This window comes from Chionomys nivalis, chromosome 4 (assembly GCF_950005125.1).
Source record: "Chionomys nivalis chromosome 4, mChiNiv1.1, whole genome shotgun sequence".
Taxonomy (NCBI): Eukaryota; Metazoa; Chordata; class Mammalia; order Rodentia; family Cricetidae; genus Chionomys; species Chionomys nivalis.
This window is the reverse complement of record NC_080089.1, coordinates 96,075,466-96,089,602: the sequence shown is the minus strand read 5'-3', so window position 1 is coordinate 96,089,602 and position 14,137 is coordinate 96,075,466. Positions and strand designations below refer to the sequence as shown.

The 14,137-nt window shown below is 38.0% G+C and overlaps 2 protein-coding genes across 6 annotated transcripts in view; both read left to right on the top strand.

Annotated features, from left to right (window-relative positions):
* The window catches only part of Armc8 (armadillo repeat containing 8), a 96,266-nt gene that overhangs the window by 13,801 nt on the left and 68,328 nt on the right, over positions 1-14,137 (top strand). For all 5 annotated transcript variants that reach the window (XR_009056964.1, XM_057766275.1, XM_057766273.1 and 2 more), the window contains exon 2: positions 508-584. Coding sequence is in view for 4 of the 5 variants with exons in the window: in XM_057766275.1 (XP_057622258.1) it covers positions 508-584 (77 nt within the window). In the remaining variant the exon portion in view is untranslated. The remainder of the gene's footprint in view (positions 1-507; positions 585-14,137) is intronic.
* On the top strand, positions 12,910-13,260 carry LOC130872423 (developmental pluripotency-associated protein 5A-like). The gene has a single exon (XM_057766279.1). It carries the CDS (start codon positions 12,910-12,912, stop codon positions 13,258-13,260), a length of 351 nt encoding a protein of 116 aa, XP_057622262.1.

The window sequence follows — 14,137 nt, the reverse complement described above, 5'->3', positions numbered from 1 at the left end:
TGCTGACAGAGCTGGTGGCACTCGGGTTAGTTTCTAGTGGAGCCAAGTGTCCTCTTTCTCCCCTAACCTACAGGTTTTTCTAAGAGAGATTTAACAGACTAATTACAAAAAGTAGTATCCTCCTTTAGTTCTAACTTTTAAATGAACCAAGTTACCCTTGTTGATTTCTCAAACTTCTTTACCAGTTTCAGTACCAAGCTTAAGAGTGTTTCATGTCATGGACTTTGTTATTTTTTTTTTTTCTTTAAATTAGGTGGGGTCTTAAAAATGTGATTGACCACTGGCTTCTTGAGCTGAATACTGTAGTTTTAGTTATTTTGATAACTAAGAGAAAAAAAAATTCCCTGCTAACATTAGCATTTTAGGGAGCAAATAAAATGTGTTCTGGAAGGAGCCCCATTTGCTTCCTTAAGGTAGACTATCCAGCTATTTGGTGTTGTGGGTGATTTGCTCTATGATTTGTGATTTGCATGGCTTCAGATGTCATTATTTTCCCCTACTTTCTAGGAAGTAACAGCTAGCAGTCGCCACTATGTTGACAGGCTATTTGACCCTGATCCCCAGAAAGTTCTCCAAGGTGTCATGTAAGTATTTAAGACTTTATCAAAAAGTCTTGTTTGTCTTCATGTTTTGATCTGTCAAATAATATAATTATGAAAATGCAGGTATAACTTCTTTCATTTGGCTTTATTTCTGTGATGGATTGCTTGATGTTCATGACAATATTTTATTATATAGATTTATCTGTTGATAGATACTAACTAACATGATTGACTTGATTTGTTTTCTAGAACCCTTGTTTTCTGTTTTAAAATCTTTCCTTTGGGTAATGCTTTTGCTTTTAATAGCTATGAAAGCAAGGTAAAAATTGATAGCTAATAGTTGGAAAGCAGTGGGAGAATAGGTTAGTATGATTTTGTTGTTTTGTTTTTTTAAATTCATCAACTGTCATCAGAATTTCCAAGTGATAAGCTAAATATCAACATTTAGAAAGCAGTTCTTAGAAAATTTAAGCTCTTGATAACAGAGAGCATGAATAACCTTCTTTAATGAGGGGAAACATTTTTAATCAACACACTGTAGGTGATTATTTTTAAGATTAAAGTTAGACAAATGGAATAAGATTTCAAGAAACTGAAAAGTGAAATTTTTGCCCTTTTGAGGTTCATAGGCTTTTCCTTTTAACACATTAGTTCTGAGCAAGGAGCCTAAGGCTGCTTGTGGAGTTGGGAAGCACAGGACCTACAGGCCTCTGCAAGGCTCAAGGCTCAAAAGAGGGTTAGGATGAAATGCCTTTGGGGTAGCCATCAGACCACAAGCAGATAAGTGTCCTTCCTTTCCTCTCCCTTACTGATGTTTTCAGTCAGATGGTACTTTAAGCTTTATTCTTGCTCAGCCATGGTAAGCTGAAATGCTCTGCTTATTTTGATTATAATTCTTTTTTAAAATAGCGACATCTGGCTGGGTGGTGGTGATGCATGCTGTAGTACTCTGGAGGCAGAGGCAGCCAGATCTGTGTGAGTTCAAGGCCAGCCTAGTCTACCACACGAGATCCCAGACAGCCAGGGCTACACAGAGAAACCCTGTCTTGAAAAACAAAAACAAAACAAAAATTACATGTATGTGTGTGTGTGCCTGAGTATATATATATATGTGCATTTTATGCATGCAAGTACCTGCAGAAGCCAGAAGAGGGTCCCTGAAATTGGAGTTATTGATAGTTGTGAGCCACCTAATGTGGGCTCTGGGAGCTGAACCCCAGGCCTCTACAAGAGCAGCAAGTACTTTTAACTGCTGAGCCATCTCCCCAGCCCCTTGACTATAATTCTTATTCAAAGCTAGGAAAGCTGGCTAGAACTCACTTAAAATTCTTGACAGTATTTTTGCCCTTTGTTTTAGAGAAACAAGAAGAGACGATACTCCTCTGCCCATGTTAACTTTGCTTTTGTCCCCTTAACTTAGAGAATCTATGATAATTTAATCAGCTCTTTTAAAGACTAGTTTGAATGTTACCAGAAAAAGTGGTATAAAAGCCTCCATTGAATTTTGGTTATGACTATATAGGAAAATTAGTTAAGAGGGACATTTAAATACCATAACTCTGTAGGCAAGACAGACACTCCATGAAATAGACAGCTCTGTAGATAGAGAATACTAAATATTGCTTAGGACTCTTCAGTTTAGTTTAAAATGCTCATTGAGTATTTAGTATATATTAGAAGATGATACAAGACAGACACTCCATGAAATAGACAGCTCTGTAGATAGAGAATACTAAATATTGCTTAGGACTCTTCAGTTTAGTTTAAAATGCTCATTGAGTATTTAGTATATATTAGAAGATGATACAAGACAGACACTCCATGAAATAGACAGCTCTGTAGATAGAGAATACTAAATATTGCTTAGGACTCTTCAGTTTAGTTTAAAATGCTCATTGAGTATTTAGTATATATTAGAAAATGATACTTTCATCATTATTACTGCTTGTTAAAAGAAAGCTAGATTTACTAGTCAGTGATCTTACCTGATAAACTTGTATTCTGGGTCCTATCTGATGTGAGTAATTAAACTCAGGTGCTACTTGTCACTTCAGGAAAATTTTAGTTTACTAAAGACCACTATAGCTTTCGAAAAGTTGACAGGTCAGAGAGTCAGAGAGATAAAAGGACAAGGGAGCACTGCGTTGTAGCCGGGCAGCTTAGGTGTAATGTGATAGATAGCCTCAGTGCCTCTTGGGAAGCTGGCGAGGCTCAGACACGTCTAGCTTTCAGCTCTCAGGTTAGGCAGACAAAGGGTATTTGTTTATATGAGGGGGTGGATTGAGCATGAGCATTGGAGTTGACCAGCTGTAGGTTAAATCCTTGATTGGGACATTTCCTGGTGGGGTTCTTTCCTATCTCTGTGTTTGGGCCAATTACTCAATTTCCTTGAACCTTTATTTTGTCATCTTAAAGAGAAAATAACCACCTGCCAAGTTGTTGTGAGAAGTATCTCAGAAAAATAATATTCAGTGCTTGGTGTTGTGGCTACCACCCATTGTCATTTAAGTGGTCAGCTTTTACTGGCCTAGTTAAAATAACTTTAAAAATGGTGTGAAGGGGCACTGACTTCCCTAGTCTCCCCTCTGCTTCTTGGAGGTTTTTTCTCTCTGTGTGTTTGCTATATGTGTGTGTTTCCTCACTCCTAATAAAAGCCTTTCTTCAACTGATGGGAAAAAAAAGATATGAGTCTCTTCAGAAAAGAGAAAGGAAAGTTCAAGTTTTAAAAAAATCAGAAACAGTACAGTTTGAACTGAAGAGAAGAGGGAGAGGAGCTAGAGGACCTGATCCAGGTGAGAGTGCTCCTGTGACAGAGGTGGCTGCTCACATCTGCTTACGGCCTGGAAGGAACATGTCACCAGCCATTGTTTGCCACTCTGTTTCAAAGTGAAGCTAGTCTTACAGAGGCATATTCATTGAGGTTTTAATAAAGCTTTTTTCTCTACATACAAATATTTATTTTTCCTGAACAATGTCACTGTCTGAAAATTATAACAAATTATAGAGTAAAAGTGAATTATAGTTTTAACATTTTATTTTTAGATACATTTGTTCAGTACAGTATTGATAGAGAAAAAGGAAACCACAGTGATATTTAGGAAAAGGTGCTCATTTTTATAACATTATATAGAAGTCATATTGTATACAATAGATATCTAGAGGAAAATATCTAGAATAGAACCAACCAAAGAGAACCCTTTAGTTTTAGGTGAGGAACAGAAACTAAAGTAAATGCTTATATGTCCGGAATCCAAATGGAGAAACATAAATGATTGATAAGAACTATAGCTTAATCTACAATTCAACTAAGTTTTATTCTTATAGCTCCATTAAATTTGTTTTTCTCACAAAAGATTATGAATATAAATAACAGGAAAAACAAAGTTGAGGAAATTAAACGTAAGCTGCTTATGGATAATGCAGAGCATGAAGGAGCGTGTTACCTAGTTGGTGATTGCAACCGTATAGGAAAAGTTATATTAAGAATTGGTACTACTTGACAGTTGTTAAAGAATGAATCTTTTTCATTTTTATTTTATTTTGAGTTTCTATGTGTAGCCCTGGCTGTCCCAGAACTAGATCTATAAACCAGGCTGGCCTTGAACTCAAAGAGATCCTCCACCTCTGCTGGGACTAAGGTGTGCACCACTGCTGGCTACATCTTAAAGTCTGATGTATATTACTTTGTTTTGTTTTTAGAGACAGGGTTTCTCTGTGTAGCTGTGCTCTCCTGGAACTTACTCTGTAGACCAGGCTGGCCTTGAACTCAGAGATGAACGGGCAGTTATCTAATGTAACTTTTCCTTGATAGTATAACATTCAGCATAAATTTGAATGATCCTACTGTATCAAAGACTTGAATACAGAACCCAGTCCTTTTTTTTTTTCCCCTAAAGAGCCAAGTTTCAAATGCATAACTGAACAGAAGATAGGTGTGGCATGAGATGTGCAGGTGGGATGGTACTCCTGTAGGCCGTGAGTTATAGTGGAATTTACAGCTGTAGAGGAAGCAGGCATACCAGACAACCTAGACTACATTGCAAATTCTGAGCTTTCTTTAGTATGGAGATCAGTATATGTCTAAGCAATTGTAGATATGGAACACGGAAGTAATGAGTACCCATAATTCTAGTGCACAGGGGCAGAGACAGGAAGAACTTGAGTTGGAAGCCAATTTTGGCTGTATAAGAAGTTCAAGGCCAAGCTGGACTGTGTGATCCCCTGCTTCAAAACAACAGCAGTAGCCGGGCGATGGTGGCGCACGCCTTTAATCCCAGCACTTGGGAGGCAGAGGCAGGTGGATCTCTGTGAGTTCGAGACCAGCCTGGTCTACAAGAGCTAGTTCCAGGACAGGCTCCAAAACCACAGAGAAACCCTGTCTCGAAAAAACCAAAAAAAAAAAAAAAAAAAAAAAAAAAAAAAAAACAACAGCAGTAAACAAAAGACAGTTGCAGTACAGTTTTTGGCAAGGGTATTGTGGTATTGGTTCAGATATCTTAAACTCATAGTTGAAGTGTTCAAAATTTTGTAGATCATGAATCAAAACTATTTAAATGTTCCCCTTTCTTCCCCGATTTACCATGTGTTCAGAACATGTAATTAGACTCCTGATCTGGTTTTATTGTCATGGTTCTTTAAAAGAAGATCAGTTGATACTCCCATGTGACCATGCATTTATATTCCTATGTTGAAAGGCAAAGGTGAGCCGAACAAAAATGGCTGGCTCTGTAGTTTCAAGGTTGAGTAGAATCAGATCTGGCCTAGATTCCTCAAGGAATTCACAGGTAATTGTTGATGCCATAGTGTGATTTGTGAGGTTCTCACTAAGATCCAGTTTCTAAAGTGCTTTCTAAAGTATTTTAGTGTACGACTGAGATGAGATGGTTTTGGTAATGATTACTGTTTTCTGGCTCCAGAGAACAATGTCTCTGCTTTTGATATAGACAGGGTCTTTTATTTGCTAAAGGAACCAGAATTAGTAGTTCACATAAAAATTAAGTATTTGCTTGTTGAGAATTTTTAAGGTTACAATGTTAACTTTTCGGTCAATAAATATATAAAGCAATAGTATACTAGAAGAGCAGTGTGATAGAATAATCCTGAGTCTTAAAAGTGGTGTTCTAAACGGAACTTAGCCTGGGAGTTACAGCCGACAGTGAGATTGCCATAGTGCCTTAGCTCAATTTGACATCGTCTTTGTTAGCTATAGAAAGACCTCTTTCTACGTGAATATGTGTAAGGCTGACTGTGAAGGCCTGCTATGTACTTGTTTATATATAATACATCTTTTCATATGTACAGGTACCTGTTTGCTGCCACATTATTCTGTAATGTATTAACATACTCTTTGATGTTCTTTGGAATGGTTGAATTTAAAATGTTAATATATTTCAAAATGTTGAACATTTGTTGCAAAATTATTATTATGTTGTGCACTTTTGTTTTTTGGAGAAAGTAAGGTGATTTGCAGTCATGTTGGTAGAACAGAGTTAGATCCAGTAAATAGTGTAATTTCTAAGGCAAATATTTTTCAGAATTGTTCATTCATTAGGGAGAAATATGATCAAGATATATTGTATACATGTATAAGATTATTAAAGATAAAAGAAATTCTAAAAATACTTATTTGCTACTAATGAACCTTAAGATGCTGTAGAAAATTATATATTTACTATAAAATATTTTAATTTTATGTAAGTTTTTTAAGAAATTGCATTTTAAATATCTGCATCACAAAGTAATTTATAAGGATAAGCAAAATTACTGCCAGTTTTCAGGCCTATTCTGTTTGCAAATATGGTAGGAATATGGTTTGTGTTTAAGTTGACTTGAGTTGAGTTTCCTATGAAAAGTTTACTGTCTTGACCTGAGGATGCAGTTTGGTGGTGGAGGGAACTTGTATAGCATCCACAAGACCCAGTTTCATCCAAGAACTGGAAAAATAAATTGATTCCTGATTCAAACTTACAATTTCAAAGTGCTAAATCATCATTGAGCTCATTTTAAAATTGTTTTTGGTGCTGAGGGCTGATTCTAGTTGAGCACTCTCCCTCGTTTCTGAATTCTAACTAGCATGGCAGCTACAAATGGCTATCTGAAATATAAGTAGTGTTTAATTGGGATGTCAGTGTATGTACCTCATTTTCTAGGCATGCTTAGAAATTGAAAGCTCAGCCAAGGCACGGTGGAGCACACCATTAGTCCCAGCACTTAGGAGACAGAGACAGGTGGATCTCTGAGTCTGAGGCCAGCCTCGTCTACAGAGTGAATTCTAGGACAGCCAGGGCCACACAGAGAAACCAACAACCACACACACACACACACACACAAAAACAAAACAAAACAAAACAAAACAAAAAAACCCCAAAAAAACAAAAATCAAAAAAAGGGGGAAGAAGTTGAAAACTCATCTTAGATAATGTAATAAGATATATTGCCTTCTTTTTTGAAGATTATTGTAGGTGGAGCGCGGCAGGCTGCGTGCTACCTGGCTAGCTTAGCCCCCCGAAATAACAACACAGAAACTGTATTAATTGAAACACTGCCTGGCCCATTAGTTCTAGCCTCTTCTTGGCTAACTCTCACATCTTGATTCAACCCATTTGTAATAATGTGTATGTCACCACAAGGTCGTGGCTTACCGGGGAAGATTCAGCATGTCTGACCTGGCAGCTTCATGGCGGGCGGCTCTCTGACTCTGCTTTTCTTCCCAGCATCCAGTTCTGTCTTCCCCACCTACCTAAGTTTCTGCCCTATCAAAAGGCTAAGGCAGTCTCTTTATTCAACCAATGAAAGCAACACACCATACACCAGAAGATATTGTTTTATTCTTAGCTACCCACAAATATGTGGCTTTTTTCCTTCTGAATTTACAGCTTATTGTCTTTAATATGTCTCCATATCAAAGTGGGCCAAACCTTATACCCAGACTGTAGTTTATAGTACCCAGGCTATTATTCAGCTGTTTCTTACCATTTAGAACAAAAATGATTAGAAAATAGTATTTTCTTCTAAGCGAGAGCTGTCTCAGTAACTGAGACATAACACTGGCTCAGAATGAAACTGGTGTAGCTGATCTTTCATCTGGAATGCCAACTTTAAATGTTACTTTATTTTTAGATGATGATAGGTTCAACTTTGCACTCTTTTCACTATTTAGAAATAAATATAGGCTTATTCCCGATTGAAACTTTGTTTCTTCAGCCGCTCTAGATTCCAATTACTTTTTTTCTTTCTTTTTTGACACTATTTTAACAGCAAGGTGTATATATACTGTTTACTGTCTCTCTGTGCTCTATTTAAATGTCTGCTTAGTAGGCACCATACATTGTGTTTAATATTTGAGCCCTTTATCTCTAATCTTTTTCAGAACAAAGAAAAAGGAAATGAAAGTAAAAAGTTTGATCTCCATATAATACTCTGTGTTTCCTAAAACCATCCATTGCTGTGCAAAATTGAGATTGTTCTTGAACTCTTTTCCTGACAAGTGCATTAAGGTGCATTTGTAGTATTTTATTTTATTATTATTTTTTTAAATTTATTATGTATACAGTGTTCTGTCTGTCTGTCTGTCTGTCTGTCTGTCTGTCTGTATGCTTGCTAGCCAGAAGAGGGCACCAGATCTCATTAAAGATGGCTGTGAGTCACCATGTGGTTGCTGGGAATTGAACTCAGGACCTCTGGAAGAGCAGTCAGTGCTCCTAACCTCTGAGCCGTCTCTCCAGCCCCTGTGTAGTATTTTATTACCGACTCCTCCCATCTCCCCAAATGGGGTATTTCCAAAACATGTGGTTTAAACTTTTCTACCTGAGTGTTGTTCTGTTTTCCTTTTGTTTGTTTTGGTTTTGTAAATATTTATTTTTGACAGTTTGTATATAAACAACTTATCTTTATCATACCCCATGTGTAGATATTCTTATTTTAACTTTAACTTAGTATGTCTGAAATCAGAGTAGACCTTTGTTTTGCTGAGGGATTTCTTCTTTAGCTTCTTATGTTTTATTATCCCCAAACATGAAAGTTTGTGTATCTACCAAATGCCAGGCACTATGTTGTGAGTGTACATAATAGTGAATATAGCTTCTGTCTAGAGGATTCAGAAGCCTAACGGAGTCAAGTAACTACAGACACAATCAGTCTCCCTTTTACCTGATCATAAAGTCCCACGATGACTACTGGTGTCATTCACTTAGTTGCCCCTCTGGACTTCTGGCTTCTCAGTGCACCAACCTATCTACCTTTAGCTTACCTTCCTTAGGCCCTGCGTTCTTCATGCCACTCTGTGACCAAAGTCACAGTTCCTCCCTGGTCCCCGCTAGTCTCTCTCTTCTCCCTGTCACTTTGGTTTCACGCCACCCTAAAGTGAGCCTTCTTTTTTCAGATTATGTTCCTCCTGTCTTCACTCCCATCATAATCTGCCAATAGGCTTTTCTTTTGCACTTGCCATCTGCTTGCCCAAGTTCTGACCATTTTCTACAGTTCAAGTTAGCTCCTCCCATTGCCTCAAAAATCTTTCAAGTTTAGCATCTCTGTTTTTAAACCTATACTATAAATACTGAATTTATAATTTGGCTGACCTGACACTGTTAGTTTCTCCAGGGAGATTTTAACTCTTCAAAACAGGCATCGCATTGTGTGATATTCTGTAACTTCCAGAACACCTAATACAGTACTGAACTTGAGAACTGGTTGTTGACTTTTAGAAGAATATAATCAGCCATACCCTTCTCCCAAGCATCAATAGATAAGATAGGCAAGAAATTATTTTCTTTTGATCTCCTGGGAAAAAGATGTCTGACTAAAAGTTAAAAATGCTTTTATTTTGTATATAGACATAGAAAAATAAAAAGAAAGATACCAAATTTAGTTTTTCATCAGGTTGCTATAAACTCCTTATGTGTAGAAGGAAATGGAAAAAGCAGTCATCTGCCATAGAAGACATGAATTGATTCTTTTGTTTGGTTTTTGTTTTTCATAACAGTTCTCCCTGAGTAGTCTAGACTAGTCTGAACTTACTATGTCGTCTAGACTGGTTTTAAATTCATATCTCCCTGTCTCAGTCTCTTCAATGCTGGGATTGCAGGTGTAAGCCCCAACCCTGTTGTCACACTTGGATCTGTCCTTTAATATGGGGTTCTCAAAAATAAGCAAATACACAAATCTGAGTTTCATCTTTCTCGTGGGGTTACTCTTACCCATGGCTGCCATGAAGGCGAAACAGAATAATAGGTGTGGAGTACTATGTAAACTTGGAAGGTAGATGGGGTAGGGAGGTAGAGGTAGGTGGAGGTAGATCTTGCATAGCTTTGTTATTCTGAAATCTTCATTGGGTTTGCTTTTTATAAAAGTATTTCTCTGGCATACATTTTAAAGAATTATTATAAGTAATGATCCTTATAGTAACATCTCTGATATTTCCAGGTCAGACTTAACATTCTTGTCTGTAAAATGGAATCATAACAGAGTAAAGAGTGTTCTTTAATTAAAGGCTCCCAAAGAAACACCTACCCAAACCTGGAGCTGTCGGGTCATCCTGTAGGGAGTGACAATGACCTCAATATTAGACCAGAAGACTGAGGACAGGGATGAGTAGATGATGACAGGCAGACTGACAGACACTACTGTCCATAAATGAGGTGATTGTCATGTCTGTCCTAACAGTTTCATGAACCTGCTAGGTTACTAGAGTAACAACTGAATGTATTTAATTTTCTGGCTGTTAACATTTCTGTGCAACATGGATATATTTACTTACTGAAGCTAAAGCAAAAATCCCTTTTTTCTTAAACATTGATAACAGACTAGTAAGAGAATTAGAAAATTGGTTTTGCTGGTTTGTTTGTTTGTTTTGTCTTTTGTCTGTAATGCACTTTACTTTGGTTTTGGGTATTTGGGATGCCTCTACAGACTATTGTAGGGATAGACATCTCATTTTTTGCTTAGTTTGGGAAGGGGAAACAAGGAACAAGGATTGAGAGTTCTATAGTAGAGAACCTAAGTCACACCTGGCGTGACAGAGACTGAGCAGGTGGGTTCTGGGTCGGCGAGTGTGCTGCACTTAGCATAGACTGAAAGAAAACACCAAGGGATTTGGTGAAAGTGTGTGACCAACTGGTGGGTTAGTGTGGCAGTGACTGAACTGTGTCTAGGAGAAAATAGGCTTTGATCAGGAAGTAGGAGCCCAAGCGTACAGTCTTCACTAACTGTTCTTTATCGCGGCTTAGTATTATATATACTGTTGTAGAACTGTATATCAGAATTTGGTTAAAAAAAAACCTTAATGAATATCGTTAAGCCTAATAGCCTCATAGTGAATAGTTAATTATCTGTTTTAAATCATCCAGAAGATCTGAGGGAAAGTTTATAGATAGGGTTAGATCAGTCTTTGTAAGACTTACCTTCAGATATCGAGCTAATGGAAAAGCGAGGAGTTTCAGTGTTTGCCTTGAGACATAAAACTATCAGAAATGTATGGTGACATCAGCTTTCAGTTCATCTCTAAACATACCAGGATTCCCTCATGATAGCTGAAGGATTGTAGAAAAAGGCTAGTTAACCCTTGATGTGTCTTCATTAGGTGCTGAGAATTGAACCCAAGGCCTTGGACATGTTAGGCAAGCTCTCTGCCATAGAGCCATACTCCCAGCCAATAAATGTGGTTGGTGTTGGAAATCCACATTTGTTGATTTTTTTTAAAGGTTACTTTCACCTCCCCTTTCCCCCGTTTTACTACAAGACCATGTTTTGCTAACCGTACAACTTTTTCTAGGATGGTAACTTTCAAGATTACAAAATATTCTTATATATAATAGACCTCTGTTATTTAAAACAGGGACAAAGTGTCTGGGAGAGCTTATTTTGTGAAACAAAAGAGATGAGTGAACTGCAAACCTGAGTGCTCCTAACAGTGCTCTTAACTTCCTGATCTAATTTCCCCTCATTATTTGGGAACTGTTATACTATCTTTTAGACTCATAGTATCAGCACCAACTTAATATACTTGATCCCCAGAAAAATATAACGCCTTCCCTGCTTATAGAGATAAGATGATTTATAGTGTTGTATAGTATAGTATAGTGTAGTGTAGTATAGTATAGAATAGAGTATATGCTTAGGTCTACTGCAGAAACCTGAGGTAGTTGATTGCAAGAACTGCTAGGGTGTCCTGAGACAGCTTGTTTCTTGTGTTGATGACTCAAATACAGTGAGGTACTCCTGGACTGGTTCTAACTTCCCAAAATGCTGAACTTTTTTTTTCTTTGTATTTAACTCATTTAACTAGCAGAAGGACTGTGATCGACATAGAATAGACTTTTGTACGTTATCCTGCTTTGTGAGCCCTGTTCCCATAGCAGTTTGCTTGTTCTCCTGAGGAGGAGGGATACTTCTGGCTGCCCAATGAATGCCAGGGGCAGAATGCTTGCTTTCTGTTCTTTAGCATAGTCAAGAACGTAATGAAACAGCTGTAAGACTTTCTGCCCTCTGAGCACACCCGGGCAAAGTGATGAGAACTCCTTAGTGTATCATCAGTGCTTCTCTGTCCCAGCTTTGAGTCCTGAGCTATCCTGGAGTAAAAACCTCCCAGAAGCCCAGTAAAGGGCTCAAGAGTCCCCTGGGTCTGGTGAATCTCAAATTCTTCTTCAGTTCCTCAGCACTGGTCACTGGAAGGTCATGCTGAAATAGGTTTAATAGATACAAAACAAGTTTCTTGTATGTACAGATGGAGCTCAGTTATACTCCAGAGAACAGCCATTTGTTGTTTCTGTTGATAAGGAAACAGTCTCAGCACCATTTTAAGGTTAGGTGGTTCAAAGAAAGTGAAAGGGGAGATAGGAGACATGTGTACACAGTCAGATGGCCCACAAGTTTTTACCTCAAATGCTTAACTTTTGACTAAAAAAATTCTCTTTTATATATGTGTCATATACACTCCTGGGAGGAAAATGTCATTTGCTTTAAATCTGTACAAAAAGGTTTTTCCACTCATTTGTGGAAATGACTGGGAGTCTCCCTGGACATCCTTGTAAGTGTCTGAGGTGTAGTAGCGCTACTTCCCCACCTGCAGAGCATTGCTCTTTAGGAAATTGCCCTCTTGTACTCTGTACCAGACAGTTCTTACCAATTAAGGCAAGTACTTTAAAAGCATTTTATTGGTAATTTTGAGATTGTTTTGCCATATTTATATTTTCTGTACATATTCTTTGGGGCCATCCAAGAATATAAATTTATAGAAGTACTCTTATTTTGGAATACAATTTTACTTTGAAGTAAAGAACTTGGCTTTGGACACAGGTGCTGGGGTTGTGGGCCACAAAGTTAATCCTGAACTAGTCTCCGCTGCAAACTGGTTGCTTGCGGAGGAACTGAGATGGGAACTTTCCGGACCCGTAAAGATATCCCACCATGGGTGAAAATTCCTGAAGACCTGAAAGATCCAGAAGTATTCCAAGTCCAGACACTGGTGTTAAAATTTCTGTTTGGCCCACACGGCTCTCGAATTCCTCACTTCGAGAAGGTGAGCCAGGCTATGTTCGAACTGAAGACCCTGGAGTCTTCCGAACTCACCGAGGTCTTAGTTTATGGCTCTTACAACCACAAGCTTCGGGCCAAATGGATGCTTCAGTCCATGGCTGAGAGGTACCGCCTACGCCAGGAGAGAGGAATGCTCCACCTGGAGGAAGCCATGAAGACCCTGGAACTAGGAAAGTGTTTGGAGTGAAGCCTGTTTGTAGGCAGTGTGACTGATTAGGCTGTGGCCAGTGTTGGCCTGGTTCTGGTGTGTGTTTTTTATTTTGATAAATCCTTCGCGGACTAACGAGATATTCCTGGATCCCTGCCTTGCAGTGAGGTCTGATGAAACTGTCTCTTTCCAAGGTTGCTAGTAAATAATAAACAGTAAAATTTAAAAAAAAAAAAAAAGAACTTGGCTTCGTGTGGCTAGAATAAAAGCAACTATAAAAATATACAAAAATTAATGTTTTATCTTAAAAGATAATTGGATACCTAAGCCAAAATACCAATACTATGTAGTGTGTTGTTTCTAACCAACATACTGCAAAATGTATGACCACAGCAGTACACAGAAAGGATGGGGATGGAAATGTATTCACCAGTCTTTTCTGATGTTTAATGGGATATCATATGAAGAAAAAATGTAGGAAGTGAAATAGTGCATTGGAAATTTTAAAGAAGCCATTAAAAAACAAAATCAAACCCAAAAGGGATACAACTAATAAACTAATCAAGCAGATAAAATGAAATCAGAAGAAATGTTCAGGGCCTAGAGAGATGGGAGTGATTTAGAATGCTTGCTACTTTTCCAGAGGACTTAAGTTTGATGCCCAGCACCTTTGTTGGGCAGTTCATAACTACCTGTAATGCCAGCTCCAGATCAAATACCCTCTTCTGGCCTCTGTGGGCACCTGTACTCAGAGAGAGAGAGAGACAGAGACAGAGAGAGACAGAGAGAGACAGAGAATTACCACATTGAAACATTAGGATCAAATAACTATTTCCCAAATCCTTGCCCTCCACCACTCATGATCATCTCCTTTATTCTAAGAATCTTCCTGTTTCCTAAGTAAACGCATGCTACA